The sequence below is a fragment of the Haematobia irritans genome, chromosome 3, assembly GCF_050003625.1.
Source record: "Haematobia irritans isolate KBUSLIRL chromosome 3, ASM5000362v1, whole genome shotgun sequence".
In the NCBI taxonomy this organism is placed as follows: domain Eukaryota; kingdom Metazoa; phylum Arthropoda; class Insecta; order Diptera; family Muscidae; genus Haematobia; species Haematobia irritans.
In genome coordinates, this window is record NC_134399.1 from 174996019 (window position 1) to 175022849 (window position 26831).

The 26831-nt window shown below is 33.1% G+C and overlaps 4 protein-coding genes across 7 annotated transcripts in view; 2 read left to right on the forward strand and 2 right to left on the reverse strand.

Annotated features, from left to right (window-relative positions):
• The window catches only part of LOC142228805 (uncharacterized), a 98409-nt gene extending 86462 nt beyond the window's left edge, over window positions 1-11947 (forward strand). Inside the window, exons 6-7 of the mRNA XM_075299324.1 lie at window positions 11450-11566; window positions 11641-11947. Of these exons, the coding sequence (XP_075155439.1) occupies window positions 11450-11566; window positions 11641-11758 (235 nt within the window). The 3' untranslated portion in view covers window positions 11759-11947. The remainder of the gene's footprint in view (window positions 1-11449; window positions 11567-11640) is intronic.
• Window positions 6031-11380, reverse strand: LOC142230396 (uncharacterized). The gene is made up of 2 exons (XM_075301043.1): window positions 11194-11380; window positions 6031-7976 (listed from the first exon to the last, which is right to left on the reverse strand). Exons 1-2 carry the CDS (start codon window positions 11238-11240, stop codon window positions 6203-6205), a joined length of 1821 nt encoding a protein of 606 aa, XP_075157158.1. The 5' UTR covers window positions 11241-11380; the 3' UTR covers window positions 6031-6202.
• A 6323-nt stretch (window positions 11948-18270) lies between the features above and the next one.
• On the forward strand, window positions 18271-19981 carry LOC142230469 (uncharacterized). Its single transcript, XM_075301106.1, has one exon. The coding sequence runs from the start codon at window positions 18480-18482 to the stop codon at window positions 19749-19751; it is 1272 nt and encodes a 423-aa protein (XP_075157221.1). The 5' UTR covers window positions 18271-18479; the 3' UTR covers window positions 19752-19981.
• A 3840-nt stretch (window positions 19982-23821) lies between these two features.
• Window positions 23822-26831, reverse strand: part of MICAL-like (protein) — a 254246-nt gene continuing 251236 nt past the window's right edge. For all 4 annotated transcript variants that reach the window (XM_075298918.1, XM_075298917.1, XM_075298916.1 and 1 more), the window contains 2 exons: window positions 25080-25235; window positions 23822-25009 (listed from right to left, as the gene is read on the reverse strand). In XM_075298918.1, coding sequence (XP_075155033.1) covers window positions 24938-25009; window positions 25080-25235 — 228 coding nt within the window. In that variant the 3' untranslated portion in view covers window positions 23822-24937. The remainder of the gene's footprint in view (window positions 25010-25079; window positions 25236-26831) is intronic.

Genomic DNA, 26831 nt, shown 5'->3' on the forward strand with positions numbered 1-26831 from the left:
TATTAAACCGACACCTACATATGAAACAACCAACAATGCCACACAGGGTGGCTCATAATGACATATAAACCGACCAACACTGGGTGTTACAGAATTAATGTGTTTTTAATATGTTCGACGGGAAATGTTGTCAGCCAGGGATGGAAAATTCAATTTTTAAGAAAGTACAAAAAAGGTATTTTTTGAGCGGAAAGGTACTTTTTACTAAATTTCAACAAAAATTTCACTGGAAGATTATTGTCAAGAGACTGAATTTTAAAGAAAATAAAATTTTGATAAAATTTTCTATATAAATAAAATTTTGCAAAAATTTTCTATAGAAATAAAATTTTGCAAAAAAATTCTATAGAAAAAATTTTGCAAAATTGTTTCTATAGAAATAAAATTTTGCAAAAATTTCCTATAGAAATAAAATTTTTACAAAATTTTCAATTTTGTAAAAATTTTGACAAAATATTCTATAAAAATAAAGTTTTGCAAAAATTCTATATAGAAATAAAATTTTGACAACATTTTCTACCGAAATAAAAAATCGATAATATAGAATCGCATTCTTTTTTCGACTAAAACATTCTTGAAGTTCAATAAAATCCTGTTTTTGATTATGTCTTTTACAAAATCGAGATATTCTTCCCACATGAACATGTCTGTTTTGCCATATTTGTAAAAGACTATTAGCAACCTTATTTGATAAAGACTTTCTCAAAATATTAAAATATTTTGTCAAAGCTATTGTACCATAAATCTGATATCGACTCAAAAATGTCTACACAAAAGGTACTAAATCATTCGCGGGGGTACTACGGTACTGACCGGGGTGAAAAAGTGTTGAAAAAAGTACTTTAGTACTGCATTTTCCATCCCTGTTGTCAGCTCCCAGTTGACAACATTTGTGCAAATTAGGGATGTCATCCCGGAATAAACCCCATCCAGAAATCCCAGGATATTAGGGACGGGATTAATATCGAATCCCAACATTTTTTATTTAGAATCTCAGGATTTTTCGGGATCCCGAAAAAATTATTCCAATTTGTTAAATTTGTGGCTTTTTATGATTGTTTATTAATAAATTGGAGTCTTCACTCAACGGGCCTTAGATGTCATAGCCGACAAATTGATTTAATAAAAATTTATGGTACACCTTGAGTGAGAATTTATAATACATGAGTTATACTATAACACAATTTCATCAAAAATCACTTAAAACAATGAAGTACAAAAGGATTAGCACGAAAATATACCTATCTATCCTTAAAATGTTTTGCTGAGTAATGCGTCTTACATACCATAAGTTTTCTCGGGCGGAATGTCTGTGTTTCTAAAGAATCTTACAGTGTGTCCAAACGATACGACAACTCGTTGATGATTAAATAATCGGTAAATGTGTTATCGATCCCATAAACATGCAGCAGTATCGATTATGCCTTCGGACTTAACGTATAATCTGGCCAATATATGGGATATGTTATAGTCTGCAAAGAGCATAAGAAATTGCTTTTTAAGTTTTTTTTTTATTTTTCTTTTCTTCATGTTGGACTATGTGTTCGATAAGTATGATAGCATAGGTAAAGTGGCCAATTCCATGTTTAGCTCAATGACGAGGTACATTCTTCTTAGTATAGCCGAGTCCGAAAGGCGTTTCGCATTACAGTGAAACCACTTAGAGAAGCTTTAAAAACTCAGAGATATCACCAGCATTACTGAGAGGATAATATCCATCGCTGAACAAATTTTCGGTGTGCCAAAACTGGGTTTGAACCAGGGCATTTTGATGATTTTTTACTCAAAAAATAGCAAATGCCGATTTTCCGATTTTTGCCCCAAAAATGACGATATTAGCTCGGTTCAAAAATTTGGACTAGAAGCAGTTCGTTTACACATTTAGAGCCAGCAAAAAAGAGAATACATTTGACAATAGTCAGATAGAGAAATTGCAAGTTTTTGCTAAAAATTTCATACATGTAGGAGCTATACCTCATTTTACATCTACAGTATTAGGATCACGGTTGCCTCTCATGCCAAAAAATATTCCACCAAAATTTGAAGAAAATTTTATCAAAAATCTACCAAATTACAAAAATATCTTGAAGTTATTGATCAAATTTTTGTGGTTAGTATATACAAAAATTTTGTTTTATTCGAAGGAAATTTTTTATATGGAATTTAATGAAAATTTTGTTAAAATTTTATTTCTACAGAAAACGTTGTTAAAATTTTATTTCTACAGAAAACGTTGTTAAAATTTTATTTCTACAGAAAAAGTTGTTAAAATTTTATTTCTATAGAAAATTTTGTCAACATTTTATTTCTATAGAAAATTTTGTTAAAATTTTATTTCTACAGAAAAAGTTGTTAACATTTTATTTCTACAGAAAAAGTTGTTAAAATTTTATTTTTATAGAAAATTTCGGAAAAATTTTATTTCTATAGAAAATTTTGTCCAAATTGTATTTCTATAGAAAATTCTTTTAGAATTTTATTTCTATAGAAACTTTTGTTAAAATTTTATTTCTATAAACAAATTTTCAACATTTTATTTCTATAGAGAATTTTGAAAAATTTCTATAGAAAACTTTCTCAAGCCTTTATATCTGTAGAAAAATTTTGCACATTTTTATACCCTGCGCCACACTGTGGAACAGGGTATTATAAGTTAGTGCATATGTTTGTAACACCCAGAAGGAGACGAGATAGACACATGGCGTCTTTGGCAATAATGCTCAGGGTGGGTCCCTGAGTCGATATAACCATGTCCGTCTGTCTGTGAACACATTTTTGTGATCAAAGTCTAGGTCGCACTTTAAGTCCAATCGCCTTCAAATTTGGCACATGTTCCTAATTTGGGTCAGAATAGAACCCTATTGATTGTGGAAGAAATCGGTTCAGATTTAGATATAGCTCCCATATATATCTTTCACCCGATATGCACTAACATGGACCCAGCAGCTAGAGTTTTATACCGATTTGCTTGAAATTTTGTACAACCATAACACTTAATCGTATAGTCAAGTGTGCAAAATTTGATTGAAATCGGTTCAGATTTAGATATAGTTCCCATATATATCTTTCGCCCGATATGGACTAATATGGTCCTAAAAGCCAGAGTTTTGGCCCAATTTGGTTCAAATTTTGCACAGGGAGTAGCTTTAGCATTGTAGCTATGCGTGCCAAATTTGGTTGAAATCGAGTCAGATTTAGATATTGCTCCCATATATATCTTTCGCCCGATATGCACTTATATGGACCCAGAAGCCAGAGTTTTATCCCGATTAGCTTGATATTTTGCACAAGGAGTACAATTGGTAGTATAGTCATGTGTGCCAAATTTGATTGAAATCGGTTCAGATTTAGATATAGCTTCCATATATATTTTTCGCCCGATATGGACTTATATGGCCCCAGAAGCCAGAGTTTTGGTCCAATTTGGTTGAAATTTTGCACTAGGAGTACAATTAGTAATATAGTCATGTGTGCCAAATTTGATTGAAATCGGTTCAGATTTATATATAGCTCCCATATATATGTTTTTCTGATTTCGACAAAAATGGTCAAAATACCAACATTTTCCTTGCTAAATCGCCACTGCTTAGTCGAAAAGTTGTAAAAATGACTCTAATTTTCCTAAACTTCTAATACATATATATTAAATTTTGAGTCTATAGATTTTGTAAAAGTCTATCAAATTCTGTCCAAATCGAGTGATATTTAAATGTATGTATTTGGGACAAACCTTTATATATAGCACCCAACACATTTGACGGATGTGATATGGTATCGAAAATTTAGATCTGCAAAGTGGTGCAGGGTATAATATAGTCGGCCCCGCCCGACTTTAGACTTTCCTTACTTATTATTTGTATAGAATATTCTTGCAAACATTTATTTCTATAGAACATTTTTGGCAATTTTTTCTATAGTAATTCTTGCAAAATTGTATTTCTAAGAAAATTTTGCAAAATTTTATTTTTAATAAAATTTTTGCAAATTGTCAAATTTTGGAAAATCGGGCAACACATATGTAAATATTAAAGATCTTTTTATACCTTTCACCACTACTGTGGTACAGGGTATAATAAGTTTGTGCATTTGTATGTAACGCCAAGAGGAGTAATCATAGACCAACCGACGTCCGTCTGTCTGTCTGTCTGTTTGTCCGCCTGTCTGTCTGTTGGTGTATTTTTGTGTGCAAAGTACAGCTCGCAGTTTTAGTCCGATTGTCCTCAAATTTGGTATAGGGTCATGTTTCAGCTCAAAGACGATCCTTACTGATTTTGGAAAAAATCGGTTCAGATTTAGATATAGCTGCCATATATATTTTTCACCGATCTGGTCATAATTGGCGTGTATATCAACCGATCTTCCTCAAATTCCGTACATCCGAATAATTTATGAGCCTCGAAAAACTTGCAAAATATCAGCCAAATCGGTTCAGATTTAGATATAGCTCCCATATATAGCTTTCGCCCGATTTACACTCATTTGCCCACAGAGGCCAATTTTTTGCTCCGATTTAGTTGAAAATTTGCACAAGGAGTAGAATTAGCATTGTAGCTATGCGTGCCAAATTTGGTTGACATCGGTTCAGATTTAGATATAGCTCCCATATATATGTTTTTCTGATTTCGACAAAAATTGTCAAAATACCAACATTTTCCTTGCTAAATCGCCACTGCTTAGTCGAAAAGTTGTAAAACTGACTCTAATTTTCCTAAACTTCTAATACATATATATCGAGCGATAAATCATAAATAAACTTTTGCGAAGTTTCCTTAAAATTGCTTCAGATTTAAACGTTTCCCATATTTATACCCTTCACCACTACTGTGGTACAGGGTATAATAAGTTTGTTTTTTACTAAAATTGTGTTCCACCCTAGTGCATTAGCCAACTTAAATTTTGAGTCTAAAGATTTTGTAAAAGTCTATCAAATTCTGTCCAAATCGAGTGATATTTAAATGTATGTATTTGGGACAAACCTTTATATATAGCACCCAACACATTTGACGGATGTGATATGGTATCGAAAATTTAGATCTGCAAAGTGGTGCAGGGTATAATATAATCGGCCCGCCCGACATTAGACTTTCCTTACTTGTTTTTTAAATAAAAAACTTACTGAAGTAAAACTATAAATTAAAAAAATTATTTTTTATATTATTTTTTTAATTGCGTAGCATAGCATTGCATAAAAATGTTTTTTTTTATTTTATTTTTATAGAAGACTGAATTCATTATGATTTTGTAGTTGAAATGCATAGTTGTGTTAATTTTCTGTTCTTTATATGAAATAAATAGTTTTGTTTTTAACCAAAAAATTAGTTTGGTTTTAATATTATTAACATTGCAGATTTTTTAACATTTTTGATTTTTTAAAATGGTCGTCACTTCCATGACGATTTTCTTCGGAAAAAAGTGACGATTATTTTTGAAATTTTATTGGCAGCCCTGGTTTGAACCCATTGCCCGTTGTATGCAAGGTGGGCGTGCTAACCATGGCACCACGGTGGTTCCCATCATCTGCCTAACAGACGAGTTAAAAATCCCTATTTTGGTCAACATCCATTTACATTTGAAGTTTTTTTTTCAATCTGCCTGTTCTGTATTCTCACTTAAGAGGTGTTCTGGACTATACTTCACACCGCCACATTTCATTGAGCAAAATCACTTTTATAAGGCACTTAATCCCATTAAAAAAAACTCTAAAATTTGAACAAAATTTCTTGTGACTGGTGTATATGTTTAGGGATTGATTTTACTTTTTATTCCATTATACTATAATTTTACCGGAAAAAGAGGTAGTTTATAATTTCTATCTGCAAATAAAATGGATTGCAGAAAAAATTTAATTTTTACTTTTTTCGATCAGAAGTCCGAAAAAAGTGTTCTGACCTGTGAGCCAGAGCAACTTAACTTTTGTTCGACATGTACCGAATTGATTCAGTTGTTTTGGACTCCACTCCAGTCGTTTCAATCGGAACAATCTTTAATTTAAAACCTTTAGCATAAACTTGCATTCAAATTAAAAACGCCTTTTGTTTAAAATAAAATTTAATTTTATTACAACATAAATTTTGGGAAATTTCGAATGAGAATCTTCTTTATTGGAAATATTAAGAGTGAATAGCAGAGAAAAATTTGGCAAATTCATTATTTAAAAAGATATTTAGTTTCAAAAATTTATAACAATATTTAGGGCTCATTTTCAACATTTCGCATCGGGATATGTAAAGGCCATTATTAAAAGCATAAAACAAGAAATTTGGACAACTCCAACTAGAAGGGTTTTCAAAAGATTATTCTTAGGGCCAATCATCGACTTTTCCATGTTAAATGGTGTTATCGAACGTCGTATAGATCGGCGATGAGGTCTTTCTCGAAGCATAAGGGTTTGAATAGGTTTCTTAGATTTTTCACAATTCAAAACATCTTGTTTTTGTGATTTCTGAGATGGTTCTTGTCTTTCTTTCTCTGGGCTAGCGAATTCTCGAGGTGTTCTTTCTATTTGCTTGTCATCTTCTTCACGATTTTTGGCAATTTTATTGAAATCTCTTTTATGAACTAAAATATTATTAAAGAATACAGGATCTTGATCCAGTAGATTGAAGGATACCGACGAGTTTTTCGCCTTAATGAGTTTCATTAAGGTATCAGGGTTCTCTTTTAGTTCTTTAAAAGAAGTTTTTTTCAAATCTAATTTCTGAGGATCTAACGGTATATAAAATGGCTTATTAGGGTCCTTTTTAAGTTCCACGATAGTTTTATGCGCAATTGAAAATTCTTGGGCTAAACCAGTCGAGCGTGCTACTCCCAAACTTATTGCAGTACTGCAAGGTATATCTCTCAAAACCAATGTGAAAGCGAAAACTTTTACTCTGGCCATCTTCTTTTTTGGAGAGTTCATCTTGAGAGGCTGCTCCGGTTTGAACACCTCATATCCACTATCTTCGAAATGAATGACCCTTTGACGTGAGGTACGATTTAAAGTGGCTTCTAATTTTTCACCCAAAGCTTTAAGTATAGTAATTTCCCTTTCCAGAGAAGGAACATTTTTGAATACCACATCCACCTCCAATTTCTTCAATTCTTCGGATCGCTTACAATAATTTACCATTTCTCTATAAGACTGTAATTGGGGTTTCTCATCACCTTCATGTATACTCTCTTTGGAATCCAATTTCTTAAGAGCCTGTTTAATAACCTTTTCATGTTTGAGAATATCATGCAGTTGCGACTTGAGTATATCCTTGAATAATTTGGGATTCTTCTTATCCACATATCCAGAACGTTTATCGACTTTTATAACATTTTTCACAATTTCCATTTCATCAGGTTCTAAAGAGGTTTCTCCTCGTTTTTGAAGAACTTCTTGGAAATTGTGTAAAATATGTTGACTACGATTGAGATTACATTGCGAGGGTGAAGACATCAAAGGAGCCAATTTATAGTCTTCCTCAGACTCTTCTAAATATTCTTCCTCCTCCATTTCGACAGCAGTAACATAATTTTCTGTATCAATAATTTCCTCAGTATTATGTGGGGAACTATTAGTTTGTTGTTCCATTGATCTATTATCATCTAATGAGGATTTAGAGTTTCTCAGACTGCGAGCATTAAGCAATTCCTTAACCAATTTTGATGATCTTGAGGGATTGAAATATCCTCGTCTATCCATTTCTGGCATTATTGTAGGTTGTGTAGTTTGACGATACTTACGATGAATACGATTTGGATTTGAACCCGATGTAGCAATTACAGAATGTTGGGGACTTTCTCGCGGTTCGGACCATTGACATTCCATTTGTTTATTTTTAAGCAAATTCTGCTGCTGTTGTGGTGGATTTGCAGCCATTTGTTGTATAATTTGGAATCGTGGCAATGTTTTGGATTTCAAATTCTGACGTGATCCATTTATTCCTATATTTTGCAAAATTGGGGATTTTCGTCCTTTATTTAGACGATCGCAAGCGGGTTCATTTCTAATCGATGGTAGGTAATTATTAAAAACAATTAACCAAAATGGGTCTTAGCCAAATTTATGGTAACCTAACCTACTATATTATACACTCATAAAAAAAACTCTGTTAATAATAGCAAAAACCGTCTGTCTTTCACCGTATTCCCATATTCCGTTATCGGTTTGCATAATTGTATGACATCCATCTCTTCCCTTACACAGAAAAACATATTTTTGGTGTCAATCAAGTAATTAATTGATCCAATTAATTATACCCTCCACCATAAGATGGGGGTATATTAACTTTGTCATTCCGTTTGTAACACATTGAGATATTTCTCATAAAGTATAAATATTCTGGGTCGTGGTGAAATTCTGAGTCGATCTAGCCACGTCCGTCGGTCCGTCTTTTGAAATCACAAGAACTTCAATATTGCAAATGAGCCATATCGGACCACTTTTACGTATAGCCCCCATATAAATCGACCCCCAGATTTGGCTTGCGGAGCCTCTTGGAGGAGCAAAATTCATCCGATCCGATTGAAATTTGGTGAATTTTGGTGTCTGTAGCAAACCTGCAAAAAATGGTCCATATCGGTCAATAATTATATATAGTCCCCATATAAACCGACCCCCAGATTTGACCTCCGGGGCAAATTTCATCCGATCCTGTTGAAATTCAGTACGTGGTGTTTATATATGGCCTCTAACATATAGTCCATATCGGTCCATAATTATATATAGCCCCCATAAAACCGATCCCCAGATTTGACCTCCGGAGCCTGTTGGAGGAGTAAATTTCATCCGATCCTGTTGAAATTCAGTACGTGGTGTTTAATATGGCCTCTAACATCCATGCAAAATTAGTCCAAATCGGTCAATAACTATACAGGGTAGGTTAGATTATGTTAGGTGACAACCCGATGTATCAGGCTCACTTAGACTATTCAGTCCATTGATATACCACATTGGTGAACTTCTCTCTTATCACTGAATGCTGCCCGATTCCATGTTAAGCTCAATGACAAGGGACCTTTTTATAACCGAGTCCGAACGGCGTTCCACATTCCAGTGAAACCACTTAGAGAAGCTTTGAAATCCTCAGAAATGTCACCAGCATTACTGAGGTGGGATAATCTACCGCTGAAAAACTTTTTGGTGTTCGGTCGAAGCAGGATTCGAACCCACGACCTTGTCTATGCAAGGCGGGCATGCTAACCATTGCGCCACGGTGGCTCCCAATAACTATACATATAGCCCCCATACAAACCGATCCCCAGATTTGACCTCCGGAGCCTCTTTAAGGAGCAAATTTCATCCGATCTGGTTGAAATTCGGTACGTGGTGTTTATATATGGCCTCTAACATATAGTCCATATCGGTCCATAATTATATATAGCCCCCATATAAACCGATCCCCAGATTTGACCTCCGGTGCCTGTTGGAGGAGTAAATTTCATCCGATTTGGTTGAAATTTGGTACGTCGTGCAAGGATAGGGTCGCTAACAACCATGCCGAAATTGTTCCTTATCGGTCTATAGATAAACCGACTCCCAATCACACAAAAATTGGTCCATATGAGTTCATAATTGTATATAGCCCCCACATAAAGCGAACCTCGTATTTCACTTCTGGCTCTCTAATTACCACGCACCAGTTCATACCGGTTCGTAATTATTTTTAGACTCCCCTATATATACCGATCAAGAACTGAATTATATACGTACCCAGCAAAAAAAATTTGGAAGTTCTTCCAAAGGCACAACTTTAAAAGCACTTCCAGAAGGTGCACTCCCAATGATGTTCTTTATTTTAACTACCCAGAAAGTGCTTTTAATTAAATTTTTTATAACTTGGTTTTTCATACTTTTAATGGGTAATTTTAATTTTTTTTTTTTTTCAAATAGGTTATAACGGAGTCAGAATTCATAAAATGGTACAAATCATTTAAATTTTGTCGAAAAAAATGCTAAATCAAATCTGAAAAAATTGTGCATTTTTGAAAATATTTGAGGTCAAACGTTTCCGACAAGCGTTAGAATCCATTGAAAATTATAAAAAATTATAAAAATTATTTGACAAAATATCACAGAATTTTTTAATTTACATCCAAAACATTGAATTCGGATCACATCTAAAGGAGTGATGAAATTCAGTGCAACGGCTGTTGAAATGGAGGACTTTCGTCCTATGACAAGCCAATGTTAAATTCATCGCTTCTGCGTCAATTTTGCACCACTTCCGGATCCAAAAATAACATTTTCATTACTTTTTTGGCTACGCTTTTTTGCTGGGTATTTAATCAGCCTTTTTGTGTAATATATACCCCGTGTGGACTAACATAAAATTTTAAGATGCCTTGCTATCGGCAAGGCATCTTAAAATTTTATGTTAGTAATTCGATTGTGGATGACAGTCTTTAGTAGAAGTTTCAACTAATTCTGTGATTAATTTTTGTTCCAATTAAAACATTTGTTGAATCAATTACATTTTTAATTGAATTTTTTTTTTTAAATTCAATTTAAATTTTAATTGGTAAAATTTTTGTAATATTTTTTTCTGTGTATTATCAGCTGATATTTATTGCTTCCATCTTTTCTCCCATCAGTTTCACACGCAGAGAAGGAACATGATCACCTCAAACATGTAGCAAGAACCTTACCGAAATCAGTCAAATAATTTCCGAGAATGGTTGCGACAAACAGGTTACAAATTCCACATTCAAAAATAACAATTTTTCTCTTGAAACATGTTTCAGGTGATCGTATACCTTCTCTTGGTGCAATCTCAACGGCGCCATTACAGCGGCGCTTTTGATTTGTATCTCTATAGGTCTAAAAACAGTTTGGATTCCATAGCTCTTGTTGTCGTAACCTTATTCCGTTTACACTAAGGTACCATATATCCCATTTTGAGACCATGATGCCAAATTTCATCGCTATAGCACTTTCGCTAAGAGGCCCATAGTTAGTTGAATATGATTGCCCACCATATTATTCACGCTTGCGAATTACAGTGAAACCTCTAAGAGTGGACACATTAGGGAGGTATCCACTTATGAAAAGTTACTGTTGTCTCACGACAATTGTCCACTTGTCCAGAGTGTCCATATTTGAGAGGCAGTTTCATGATTGAAAATAACCCTCATGTCATGAACCATGACAATTTCGCAATGCGCGCAAACCAGCCTTATTCTTAAACTATGATTTATTGATCTCTACTATTTATTCATACTCACTTGGAATTAGGATTCATTCCATATGACCGATTCTTATTGTAGCTCATTTCTTTTGGATATGCCTTTCCTTAGCTGCTTACTTCCGTCTTTAGGTTTTGGTGTAATATTATTTCGTAATTTTGAAATAAATACAATTACGACATCTATTTTCTCAAAACTTATGTTGTAATTGAAAAATTAAAACAAATATATGACAAATAATTCAAAACTAATTTAATTTGAAATTCTGGTAAATTTCTTTTCCTATCAATTACAGAGATCAAAAATGTATTGCTACTCCAGCCTTCCGAACATTACCTGGTATGGATAATTGGTGTGAAACCAATTGTTTACGTTATCCTCCTAATTGTCCTGAAACAGCCTGTCATTGCCCGTAAGTATTTTCAGATAAAGTTCATAGCAATTTAGTTTTGTATTTTTATTGATGCTCTTCTTTTTGATTCACAGACAAGAGTGTGTTGCCATTGGTGAATTGGAAGGTAAAGAAGGAGCCGATACCTATTGCATGGATGAGTGTCTTAATTATGAATCGAAATGTCCCACTGATAAATGTCGCTGCTCCTAGAATCTTGTCAGTTGGAAGTCAAAAGAAAATCTGGAATTTTCTTAATGGTTTCCAATGGTCGTATCCATTCAACAAATATACCTACGGACAAGTTATAAACTGTATAGTCGACATTTTTAACAGCTGTGCTTTAAACTCTGTGCCCATTTTGAAATTTAAATAAATATATCGAATTAAATGAAAAGGAAATGAGGTTCTTTAAAATTTTACTATCGACTAAGCACTATGATCAGGTTATGACAACATTGAAAATGTGGCAACGGGAAATGTTAGTCCGAGACTTCAATCTGTCCTCACTCACGCCTTATCGATTATTTGCCAGGAGTGTTAACATCAGCACCTAGGAGATATTGTCACCGTTTCTGGGGAGACGAAAAAATGAAGTTTGGATGTCTCTAACTTTCTTTTTCCTTTTTCGTTATTTTTATCTTTTAACGTCGAGTTCATTGAAGCGACCTGTATTACTTGGATGGAGAGGTTGGTGTCATGTCTGTCGACATCGCGGTCGGTCTAATAATAATAAACAAAATATATCAGAAATTACATCAAATATTCGAATAAGTTTAAATTTGTTCGAATTTGTTTCCTTTGGCTCCAATTATGGCCTCCAAAAAAGGCCTACAAACCCATAAGCCGCTGCACGAAAGTGGTTCTGTGGTATTTTGGTCCATTCTTGACGAAGGGCCGCCTGCAGATGATCGTCATTTCGATTTTTTTTTTGTGCCACCTTTACTCTCCAAAATGCCCAGTCGCAAAGATTTTGGTGACCATTGTGCGGTAGAAAAGAAGCGAGGAGCCTCCTTGAATACACCCGACTTTAGACTATCCTTACTTGTTTTTTGTGCATCCGCGAGCTTTTGCACTTTTGGGAACTTCAATTACTTTAGCCCAATTTCATTTTGCATTTTTCGTGCATTTTTGAACGCGATGCAACATTGCCATTATCACGGTAACGAGCAATGGTACGAAAAATAAGATTTATTCACATTTAAACACTGGAGAGAACGGTTCTATGCCCCACCATTAGCGTAACAGGTTGGCAAGTCCCCGGTCTAACAAAGAAAAACACATTTTTTTTGTCAAAATTCGTTATTATTCAACATAGTTCCCTTCAAGAGCGATACAACGATTATAACGACCTTCCAATTTTTTGATACCATTTTGGTAGTACTCCTTCGGTTTTGCCTCAAAATAGGCCTCAGTTTCGGCGATCACCTCTTCATTGCAGTCCAATTCTTTCCCTGCGAGCATCCTTTTGAGGTCTGAGAAAAAAAGTCGCTGGGGGCCAGATCTGGAGAATACGGTGGGTGGGGAAGCAATTCCAAGTCCAATTCATGAATTTTTGCCATCGTTCTCAATGGCTTGTGGCACGGTGCGTTGTCTTGGTGGAACAACACTTTTTTCTTCTTCATATGGGGCCATTTTGCCGCGATTTCGACCTTCAAACGCTCCAATAACGCCATATAATAGTCACTGTTGATGGTTTTTCCCTTCTCAATATAATCGATAAAAATGATTCCATGCGCATCCCAAAAAACAGAGGCCATTACTTTGCCAGCGGACTTTTGAGTCTTTCCACGCTTCGGAGACGGTTCATGGAGCCATGTTTCACCCATTGTCACATATCGACGGAAAATCTCGGGTGTATTACGAGTTAACAGCTGCAAACACCGCTCAGAATCATCAACACGTTGTTGCTTTTGGTCAAATGTGAGCTCGCGCAGCACCCATTTTGCACAGAGCTTCCTCCTATCCAAATATTGATGAATGATATGACCAACACGTTTCTTTTATATCTTTAAGGCCTCTGCTATCTCGATCAACTTCATTTTACGGTCATTTTGTGGATTTTTTTGATGTTTTCGTCGGTAACCACCTCTTCCGGGCGACCACTGCGTTCACCGTCCTTCGTGCTCATTTCACCACGCTTGAATTTTGCATACCAATCAATTATTGTTGATTTCGCTGGGGCAGAGTCCGGAAACTCATTATCAAGCCAAGCTTTTGCTTCCACCGTATTTTTTCCCTTCAGAAAACAGTATTTTATCAAAACACGAAATTCCTTTTTTCCATTTTTTTTACAATAACAAAAGTTGCTTCACATTTGAAGGTACTATATAAAAATAATATGCATTTAATCCTAGCGACGCCACCTATGTGTCGGACCGGGGACTTATCAGCCAACCTGTTAGCTAGACAATTTTCCTAGGAGGTCCCTAGCTAAAAGTTAATTGACCGAAGTTATAGGTTTAATTAATTTTTTATTTTATAACAATGAAAAAAAAAAACAAGTATATACGGCCGTAAGTTCGGCCAGGCTGAATCTTATGTACCCTCCACCATGGATTGCGTAGAAACTTCTACGAAAGACCGTCATCCACAATCGAAATACTTGGGTTGTGGTATCTTAAACTTCTTAACATCGTTTTCTAAATTGTGAGTTAGTCCATACGTGGTATATATTAGACAAAACAGTTATGTAGAGTTAAGTCTACAAATAATTACGAATCGATATGGACTTTTTGCACGGTACGTAGAGAGCCAGAATTGAAATATGGGGGTCACTTATATGGGGGCTATATACAATTATGAACTTGATATGGACCAATTTTTGTGTGATTGGAAATCGATTTATCTGAGGGATATATATAACTATAGACCGATATGGACCTAGTTAGACATGGTTGTTAACGACCATATACTAGCACAATGTACCAAATTTCAACTGACTCGGATGAAATTTGCTCCTCCAAGAGGCTCCAAAACCAAATATCGGGATCGGTATATATGGGGCCTATATATGATTATGGACTGATATGGACCACTTTTGGCATGGTTGTTAAATATCATGTACGATCACCACGTACCAAATTTCAAGCAGATCGGATGAATTTTGCTTCTCCAAAAGGCACCGGAGGTCAAATCTGGGGATCGGTTTATATGGGGCTATATATAATTATGGGTTGATAGGAACCAATTCCTGCATGGTTGTTGGATACCATATACTAACATCACGTACCAAATTTCAACCGAATGGGAAGAATTTTGCTCTTCCAAGGGGCTCTGGAGGTCAAATCTGGGGATCGGTTTATATGGGGCCTATATATAATTATGGACCGATGTGGACCAATTTTTGCATGGTTGTTAGAGACCATATACTAACACCATGTACCAAATTTCAGCCGGATCGGATGAAATTTGCTTCTCTTAGAGGCCTCGCAAGCCAAATCGGGGGATCGGTTTATATGGGGGCTATATATAATTATGGACCGATGTGGACCAATTTTTGCATGGTTGTTAGAGACCATATGCTAACACCATGTACCAAATTTCAGCCGGATCGGATTAAATTTCCTTCTCTTAGAGGCCTCGCAAGCCAAATCGGGGGATCGGTTTATATGGGGGCTGTATATAATTATGGACCGATGTGGACCAATTTTTGCATGTTTGTTAGAGACCATATACTAACACCATGTACCAAATTTCAGCCGGATCGGATGAAAATTGCTTCTCTTAGAGGCCTCGCAAGCTAAATTTGGGGGTCCGTTTATATGGGGGCTATACGTAAAAGTGGACCGATATGGCCCATTTGCAATACCATCGGACCTACCTCAATAAGAACTACTTGTGCCAAGTTTCAAGTCGATAGCTTGTTTCGTTCGGAAGTTAGCGTGATTTCAACAGACGGACGGACGGACGGACATGCTCAGATCGACTCAGAATTTCACCACGACCCAGAATATATATACTTTATGGGGTCTTAGAGCAATATTTCGATGTGTTACAAACGGAATGACAAAGTTAATATACCCCCATCCTATGGTGGAGGATATAAAAATAAGACTTCAGTATAACTAGTCAATTAATTTAGGTTAATTTAAGTGTTTTAATTCAATTTTTATAACTGTTTTTTTTTTCATGTTTTTAATGGGTAAAATTTTTTCAAATAGGTAAAAAAGGAAGAATTAATAAAAAAGGTAAAATTTATTCAAATTTTGCCCCAAAAATGCTAAAACGCTTCAGATAAGTTTTAGAATGCATTAAAAATTGTAACAAATTATAAAAATTATTTATTTGGAAAAAATTTTTAATTCATTCTAGAAAAATCAATAATTTTTGAAAATATTCAAGGTCAAACGCTTCAGACAAGCGTTAGAATGAATAAAAAATTATAACAAATTACAAAAAATATTTATTTTGGAAAATATCACAAAATTCTTTAATTCACATTCACAACACTGAATTTGGATCATACCTTAAGAAGTGATGCAAAATTCAGTGCAACGGTTGTTGAAATGAAGGACATCATATGGTCATGTTAAATTCATCGCTTATGCGGCAATTTTGCAGCACTTCTGGACCCAGCCTTATTAGGATCTCAGCAAAAAAGCGTCGCCAAAAAAGTAATGAAAACGTTCTTTTTGGATCTGTAAGTGGTGCAAAATTGACGCAGAAGCGATGCATTTAACATGGGCTTATCATAGGACGGAAGTCCTCCATTTCAACTGCCGGTGCACTGAATTTGCATGACTTCTTTAGGCGTGATCCGAATTCAATGTTTTGGATGTAAATTAAAAAATTCTGTGATATTTTATCAAATAAATAATTTTTATAATTTTTTTTTTCTTTTTTTATATTTTTTTAATGGATTTTAAACCTTGTCTGAAACGTTTGAATTCAAATATTTTTACAAATGCCCAATTTTTTCAGATTGCATTTAGCATTTTTGTTCGACAAAATTTAAATAATTTGTACCATTTTATGAATTCTTAAACTGTTGCTAACCAATTTGAAACCAAAAAAGTTAAAATTACCCATTACAAATATGAAACAAGTAAGAAAGTCTAAAGTCGGGCGGGGCCGACTATATTATACCCTGCACCACTTTGTAGATCTAAATTTTCGATACCATATCACATCCGTCAAATGTGTTGGGGGCTATATAAAGGTTTGTCCCAAATACATACATTTAAATATCACTCGATCTGGAAGAATTTGATAGACTTCTACAAAATCTATAGACTCAAAATTTAAGTCGGCTAATGCACTAGGGTGGAACACAATGTTAGTAAAAAAAATATGGGAAACATTTAAATCTGAAGCAATTTTGAGGAAACTTCGCAAAAGTTTATTTATGATTTATCGCTCGATATATATGTATTAGAAGTTTAGGAAAATTAGAGTCATTTTTACAACTTTTCGACTAAGCAGTGGCGATTTTACAAGGAAAATGTTGGTATTTTGACCATTTTTGTCGAAATCAGAAAAACATATATATGGGAGCTATATCTAAATCTGAACCGATTTCAACCAAATTTTGCACGCATAGCTACAAAGCTAATTCTACTCCCTGTGCAAAATTTCAACTAAATCGGAGCAAAAAATTGGCCTCTGTGGTCATATGAGTGTAAATCGGCCGAAAGCTATATATGGGAGCTATATCTAAATCTGAACCGATTTCAACCAAACTTGACACGCATAGCAACAATGCTAATTCTACTCCCTGTGCAAAATTTCAACTAAATCGGAGCAAAAAATTGGCAACTGTGGTCCTATGAGTGTAAATCGGGTGAAAGCTATATATGGGAGCTATATCTAAATCTGAACCGATTTCAACCAAATTTGGCACGCATAGCTACAATGCTAATTCTACTCCCTGTGCAAAATTTCAACCAAATTGGGGTAAAACTCTGGCTTCTGGGACCGTATTAGTCCATATCGGGCGAAAGATATATATGGGAGCTATATCTAAATCTGAACCGATTTCGATAAAATTTGGCACACTTGACTATAGTACTAATTGTTCTTCTTGTACAAAATTTTAAGCAAATTAGGGTAAAACTCTGGCTTCTGGGGCCATATAAGTCCATATCGAGCGAAATATATATATGGGAGCTATATCTAAATCTGAACCGATTTCTTCCAAAATCAATAGGGATCTATTCTGAGCCAAAACACATACTTGTGCCAAATTTGAAGTCGATTGGACTAAAACTGCGACCTAGACTTTGATTACAAAAATGTGTTCACGGACAGACGGACAGACGGACAGACGGACATCGCTATATCGACTCAGGAGCCCACCCTGAGCATTTTTGCCAAAGACACCATGTGTCTATCTCGTCTCCTTCTGGGTGTTGCAAACATATGCACTAACTTATAATACCCTGTTCCACAGTGTGGAGCAGGGTATAAAAACATGTTATAAAAAAATTGAATGAAAACAACTTCCTGTGTAGTTAAGATAAAGAACATCATTGGGAGTACATCTTCTGGATGTGCTTTTAAAATTTGTCTCTGTGGGGGGCTAATATATTTCTGGATGGGTCTAAGCCCCCTCCCCAGAGGCCTTCCTACGCCTATGTGCCCACACAAAGACGCCTTTATTTCCTCGTTGTAGACTTCACCGTGATCGATAACAAATGTACCACGCTGGATCTCACCTCCCTCGTATTTCATTGAATTTTTACAGTAGTGTTTATTTTTCAAATTTAATAAATAACTGGCAGGCTTTGACTGTGTTGATATTGAGATATTCAAATTTCAGATATTTAAAAAATACAAAAATTCTTTAGTTCGGAAAAAATAAAAATTACTAGAGAGAGTCAAAAATTTCACGTTGCCGAAACAAAAAACATTTAAATTTTTTCTCGTGCAAACCACAAAATTCTAATATAGCTAAAATTAATCACTAAACAAAATAGGGGAATTTCTGAAAAAAATGTCTTATCAAGTCAAGTCAACACCATTTCTCCAAAGAATTGTGGCAAAAAGTAAAAAAAGTGGAGAATTGCTAAAATTGAAAGAGGAATATGAACGCATTATGGAGATTAATGAGAAGGCAATTGAAAAGAAAATGCGTGAGGTGAGATTGAAGAGGCTTTTTAAGGAAATTGCCGAAATTAAAGAAGCCGATATTAATCGGAGACGTAAGGTCCAACAAGTAAGGCCAATAACAAAGAACTCTTCAAATTTACAAAAAGCTAAAGAAATTGGCCAATATTATTCCGTGCGTAATGCCATGGGTGGTGAAACAGACACGGATGTCAAGGCGGGAAATTCAAATGTTATACCTTTTAAAGTTTACACATTGAACAAGAATCAATGGAGAGAACAGCAACGAGAAAAACTGGAATATATGAGGACTCAAGTAAATAAACGGAAAAATTATGGTAATCAGATTTCCAATTGGAATATGCAAAAAATGTTAATGGGAAAATTACGGGAAGAAGTCAACGAAGGTATGAAGAAAACTCTACCGTGGCGGAGATGGAATGGACAAGATTCACAAACAACCAGTGAAAGTTCTTTCGATGGAAAAGAGAAATTATTGAATCGCATCAATTACGGCAATGCTATATCCAACAAAAATAGGAAGCTAATAATGAAAAATAAACGCAAGTTTATGAAAGACAACAGCAAACTACTTCCGAAATATCATGATAGCGATGATGCCACTGCTGTGGTTACAGCACTCTCGAATACCAACACTCTAAGAGGTATTACATCTTATGAGAGTTGTATTAATATGCATGATAATATTGTGTTGGACAATGGTCTGATTCAGCCTATATGTAATACTAAAGTACTCGAACGAAGTTTACAAGCATTAAGGCTTTGGCAAAAGTTATCCTTAATACTGAAAATTTGTTCGAATAGAAGAAATGCTAATGCAATTCCATGCAGTCTCAATGAAAATTCCAGTTCATTGCAATCTAAAGAACCTTCTTCTAAGGACTTGCCAAAGTCCATAGACTCCCCTCAAATTACCACTCCTCACAACTCGATGGTAGCTTCCAATCTTATTAACACTCTCAATTTGGGATTGAAACCAATTCTTAAAAAAAATAGTACTGCAACCCTTAACAAGGATCAGAAAATCAAGAATCTAATTCAGAGCTATAAACCCCATTCCATGGATGTAGTCAAAAGGGAAGTATTGGACTCAACGTTTCACACATTGCGTAATGTTTTCGAGCATAAAAACGATTAAGTATTTGAACAAAATTTGATTTAGTATTTTTTGATTTTTTAAATAAATTTTATATGAAAAATCGATGAAACTTTATTATATGAATATCTTTATTGTGATTTGATATGGGAAGAGATGTAAAATCTAAGATTGAATAATCCACTCCAAATCGTTACAATCGTAGATTTTACATTTTTCTTTCTTATTGTATAGATTTTCATATCAATAAAGTACAAACACTTTATTACAAATTAATGGTTTCCTTTAAAAGGGTTGCTGATACATAAAATAAAGTAAAATGCTATATTTATATACCCAACACCATAGAATGGTGATTAGGTTAGGTTAGGTTGTAGAGGATGATTCCTTTAAAAGAAATCTCAAAACAACCAGCCAGAGGCCCTGAGGAATGCAAGTATGTTCCTTAAGCTGCACTCCCGCAGATCAGCAGCCCAGTATCTTGTTTTTTCTAAAGGGTAAAGCTGGACACTGGCACAGGAAGTGGTACGAGTCTTCCGTAACTTCCGGGTCCAGGCACCGTCTACAGATATCATCGTCATTAAGTCATATTCTTACCATGTGTTTACCAAGTGTATTATGTCCTGTTATGATACCAATCAATGGCCGCAATTCTTCTCTGTTCATCGACATCAAAATTTCACTCCCGCAGATCAGGAGCCCAGTATCTTGTTTTTTCTAAAGGATAAAACTGGACACTGCCACAGGAAGTGGTACGAGTCCTCCGTAACTTCCGGGTCCAGGCACCGTCTACAGATATCATCGTCATTAAGTCCTATTCTTACCATGTGTTTCCCAAGTGTATTATGTCCTGTTATGATACCAGAGTTATATTATGCTGTTCAGTGAGAACCTTGAGCGGCGAATCGACAACAGCTGACTACCTTAGACCTTATGTCAGCACTGCACAATGCTTTTATAGCTGCCTGACTGTCGATGAAGAAGCTGATATTGCTGCTGAATAACGGCCTCATAAACAGCGACTCAGCGGCCTGGTGATGGGGATATTATAAATTTGTCTTTCCCTTTGTAACACTTGAAAATCTCCATGCTGATTTTTTTCTTGCAAATAAAGGGTGGTTAATTTGTAAGGGCCGATGTTGAATGTGAACCACACCTAAACGCCAAGTTTTTTTCCGAATTTTATTTGACATTTCTCTATTTCAGACTTACTCAATTTGAACCATGGAGAGATACACAATCCAACAACGTGTTCCAAGAAATGGCAACAGTGGATGATCAATTTTCGAAGAATATCATCTTCAGTGATAAGGCACATTTTCACCTCTGTGTGTGTCAATAAACAGAATTGACGCATTTGGGCGAATGAGAATCCAAGAGAGATTGTCGAAAAACCAATGCACCCACAAAGAGTGACTGTTTGGTGCGGTTTATGGGCAGGCGGCATCATCGGGCCGTATTTTTTCCAAAATGAGGCCGGTCAGGCAGTTACTGTGAATGGTGTTCGCTATCGTGAGATGATAACGAACTTTTTATGGCCCGAATTGGAAGATATGGATGTGGACGATATGTGGTTTCAGCAGGACCACTTGCCACACAGCTAACGAAACAATGGCTCTTTTGCACAACAAATTCAATGGCCGTGTTATCTCACGTAATGGCGATGTCAATTGGCCGCCAAGATCATGTGATTTGACACCGTTGGACTTTCTTCTTTGGGGTTATTTGAAAGAAATGGTGTACGTCGATAAGCCAGCAACAATTCAAGAGCTAAATGATGAGATAATTCGGCACATTAACGGCATAGAACCTTCATTATGCCTCAGCGTCATCGAAAATTTGGACCATCGGATGAAGGTGTGTCACCGAGGTCGCGGCGCCTATTTGGGCGATATTTTGTTCCATACATAATTAAGTAATACCAATATATCATAATAAAATAAAATTACAATAATTTCCTAAATAGTTTGTGTTTTATTCAAAATCAACATCGGCCCTTTAAATTTTAACCACCCTACATTTTATTTGCAGAAAATGTTTTTTTTTCACGTACTACTGTAGAATGTGGAAAAAACAGCCCGTAAAAATATTCACCAGCAAGAAGAATTTTTTTTCGTTCAAATTTTAGATAGTTTTATAAAATTTTATTTCGAGGCATATTCAACTGATTTTGCTCAATAAAATGTGCAAAATATGTTATTTATTTCTGTTAAAAATCTTCTAACTTTACATACGATAGCTGTACACTTAGCACATACAGAAAAAAAGTGCGCGTACGTTTTTCAGGTCTGTGAGGATGTGAAGTGTAGTCCATAACACCTCTTAAGTGTGACACTTCACTAAAATATACCAAAATGTGCACTATCATTCAGGGAGAAATTCTGTCTGTTGTAATCACACTATTGCCTTCTATAATGGCGCTATCGTCCTGAAATTTGGCGAAGATTCGATCTCCCAATTTCACTTCTTGGCACGGTTGCCTCAGTTGGTAGAATTCCACCAAATATGGTAGATCTTTTCCTTTTCGGTATATTGGACGAATTCTTCACGTTTTGGTAGATTGTGCAAAATCGTCATTCAATTATCTATATATATTTTGACAAAATGTTTCTATAGAAATAAAATTTTGACAAAATGTTTCTATAGAAATAAAATTTTGACAAAATGTTTCTATAGAAATAAAATTTTGACAAAATTTTCTATAGAAATAAAATTTTGACAAAATTTTCTATCGAAAAAAATTATTTCTAAATTTTAACAACATTTTCTATTGAAATAAAATTTTCAAAAAATTTTCTATAGAAATACAATTTTAACAAAATTTTCTATAGAAATTAAAATATTTCTATAGTAAAAAATTTTCTATAGAAATAAAATTTTGACAAAATTTTCTATAAAAATAAAATTGTGACTAAATTTTCTATAGAAATAAAATTTTAACAAAATTTTCTATAGAAATAAAATTTTGACAAAATTTTCTATAGAAATAAAATTGTGACAAAATTTTCTATAGAAAAAAAATTATTTCTATAGTAAAAAAAATTTGACAAAATTTTCTATAGAAATAAAAGTTTGACAAAATTTTCTATAGAAATAAAATTGTGACAAAATTTTCTATTGAAATAAAATTTTGACAAAATTTTCTATAGAAATAAAATGTTGTCAAAATTTTCTAAAGAAATAAAATTTTGACAAAATTTTCCATAGAAATAAAATTTTGACAAAATTTTCTATAGAAATAAAATTTTTGTTTTGTTATTGTTGCTTTTTTTTAATTTTTTTTTCTTTAATCATTGTTGTTGTTTTTTTGATTTCAGCTTAAAACAATGCATTGACTAAACTACAAGTGTAGCTTAACCAACAAAGGAAAAGAATGATTGTCAAATTTATTTGGGCAAAGGCCTATAGACTGCAAGATAGTTGGATGGACGCACGTTTCGGAATTACCACATTCCTCATCGGCATCCTCTACTTGCAGCAAAACTATCAACCAATTATCAGAATAAATTCAGGCAGTTCACTAAAAAAATTGTGACAAAATTCTCTATAGAAATAAAATTTTCACAAAATTTTCTATGGAAATAAAATTGACAAAATTTTCTATAGAAATAAAATGTTGACAAAGTTTTCTAAAGAAATAAAATTTTGACTAAATTTTCTATAGAAATAAAATTTTGACAAAATGTTCTATAAAAATAAAATTCTGACAAAATTTTCTATAAAAATAAAATTTTGACAAAATTTTCTATAGAAATAAAATTTTGACAAAATTTTCTATAGAAATAAAATTTTAACAAAATTTTCTATAGAAATAAAATTTTGACTTCAAAATACTTTTTTTAATTTGGTAGATTTTTGGTAACAGTTTCTTCAAATTTTGGTAGATAATTTTTGCACGTGTGGCAACCGTGCTTGAGCTTCTAGAAACCGCAATTTTTATGCTCTAGTGAGGGGTATGTTTCTCAAATGTCCATAACCAAGTCCGTAAGTACTCAGTGATAAGAGAGAATTTCACCACAATGGACTGAATAGTCTAAGTGAGCCTAAAACAACGGACTACCACTATACCTGACCTATATGGAAACCAATATCCCTACAAATAAAAACAGTGATTTCTTTAGTTAATATTGTTTTTATTAAAAATATTTAACATAAAAAATATATGTATTCATAAACGATATTAATATTTTCTCTCTTGAATATCAAAGCAAAATAAATCGATTTGTTGTCAGTTTCAAAAAATAATCGGGGCTATTCTAGGTTTCACACGCAAAGTAACCACATTTTTTAAAGCATCAAAAAAAGGAAAATCAGAAATTCAATCATTTTCAACACTAGACAACTTTATAGATGTTAAAAACAATACATTACTTTACTCATGTGAAATCTAGAATAGAACTAGATTAAAAAATAAATTGTAATGAAAACTAACATATCTGAGGTTTTCTTAAAAAATAAAAAGTAAATAGATTGGGAAAAGTTTAGAAAACCATAGATATATACAGTAAATATTACAAAATATTCAAATGAATAGACAAATATTGTAGCTCCAAAATATTTTGCCTTAAATGTTAAAGACACAAAGCGGAATATAGCAAATCAAAGGGAGTGGAGACTACTAACTTTAAAATAAATGCTTAAAAGAAATCTACAATTTAATAAATTTTGGACAAAACATATGTTTGATACATTTATTGAGATTTCGAAAAAAAAACAAAAAATATATAATTAATTTTATTTAAATTAGAGCTTATAAATAGAAAATAAATGCTAAATATACATAGAATATTTATATATAAAAAATAAAAGTTAAAAAAATGTATTGCAAATTTATATGGGATTAATTTTTCTTCTTGCTTTTATTTTAAATTAAGAATAAGAACAAACAATTTAAGAAATTTTTAATTTCAAATAACAAAATGAGCTACGATGTAATTTTTGTTTTGTTTAGTATGGGACTACAATAAAAATAATACAGAACAGTAATTGAATTTAGATTGCTACGAGCGCCGCCCTATGATCTAAAAAACAAAATAAATAATCCAAAAACTAAGTTTTCTTCTGATAATAAAACTCTTGGGGGTGGGGGAAAACTAGAAGTAATGATATATAATTAAATATAAACAAGATTGGCCATTAGAATTTGTTGTTTTTTGTTTTCTATCACACATAAACGAAGAGAACGACTTAGATGAAATATTAACCCAGTTTTTCTAGTCCTGGATGATTTAGAAGATTAAGAGCTTCTTTTTCTTTTTGGTTTTTTGTTTGTCTAAATTTATTTCCGATTCATCGGCATCCTGGAAATAAAAAAAAAACATTTTTAGTAATTAGAAAATTCGGGAAAAATATCCACAATTTCCTGATTACCTTATCAGCATCTAATTTTTTATTTTTCGCCAATTTTTTGGATTCTTTCTGCTTTTTCTTTTCCTTCTTGGATAATTTCGATGAAGATGATTTTTTCGTTTCAGGTTCATCGTCTCTTTTATTGGCTATGTGTGATTCCAAACGTTGTTTGATGCTCTGTAATAAAGAAAAACAACAAAAAAATGATTAGTTCCACATTTCCAGAAATCTTCCTTCAATGAAAATATTATTGGGGGCAGTTGGGGCTATTTGGACTAGTCCATTGTAATGGTATAGATAAAGAACTTCTTTCAAATCAAAGATCCAAGCCAAATTATATTTCGATTTTAATCATAAGAGAGCTATTTCATATCACCAAGTACTCAAGTATTTGACTCTCTTCTTATTAAACTTATAATAGAATCGGCCGTATCTCATTGATAACAACGGATTTGGTAGCACGGTTGCCACTCGAACAAAATATAATCTACCAAAATTTGGAGAGAATTCTACCAAAAAACTACCAAACAAAAATTTTCTATAGAAAATTTTGCCAAAATTTTATTTCTATAGAAAATTTTGCCAAAATTTTATTTCTATAGAACATTTTGCCAAAATTTTATTTCTATAGAAAATTTTGCCAAAATGTTATTTCTATAGAAATTTTGCAAAAATTTTTCTTCTATAGAAAATTTTGCCAAAATTTTATGTCTAAAAAATTTGCCAAAATTTTATTTCTATAGAAAATTTTGACAAAACTTTATTTCTATAGAAAATTTTGCCAAAATTTTATTTCCATAGAAAATTTTGCCAATATTTTATTTCTATAGAAATTTTTACCAAGATTTTATTTTGTAAAAATATTATTCCTATAGAAAATTTTTTCAAAACTTTATTTCTATAGAAAATTTTGCCAAAATGTTATTTCTATAAAAATTTTGCCAAAATTTTACTTCTATAGAAAATTTTGCCAAAATTGTATGTATATAAAAAATTTGCCAAAATGTTATTTCTATAGAAATTTTGCCAAAATTTTACTTCTATAGAAAATTTTGCCAAAATTTTATTTCCATAGAAAATTTTGCCAAAACTTTATTTCAATAGAAAATTTTGCCAAAATTTTATTTACATATTTTTTTATTTCCAAATTTTGCCAAAATTTTATTTCCATAGAAAATTTTGCCAATATTTTATTTCTATAGAAATTTTTACCAAGATTTTATTTTGTAAAAATATTATTTCTATAGAAAATTTTGTCAAAACTTTATTTCTATAGAAAATTTTGCCAAAATGTTATTTCTATAGAAAATTTGCCAAAATTTTACTTCTATAGAAAATTTTGCCAAAATTTTATGTATATAGAAAATTTGCCAAAATGTTATTTCTATAGAAATTTTGCCAAAATTTTACTTCTATAGAAAATTTTGCCAAAATTTTATGTCTATAGAAAATTTACCAAAATTTTATTTTTATAGAAAATTTTGACAAAACTTTATTTCTATAGAAAATTTTGCCGAAATTTTATTTCCATAGAAAATTTTGCCAAGATTTTATTTCTATAGAAAATTTTGCCAAAATTTTATGCCTATAGAAAATTTTGCCAAAATGTTATTTCTATAGAAATTTTGCCAAAATTTTACTTCTATAGAAAATTTTGCCAAAAATTTATTTCTATAGAAAATTTTGCCAAAATTTTATTTTTTTAGAAAATTTTGCCAAAATTTTATTTTTTTAGAAAATTTTATGAAAATTTTATTTCTATAGAAAATTTTG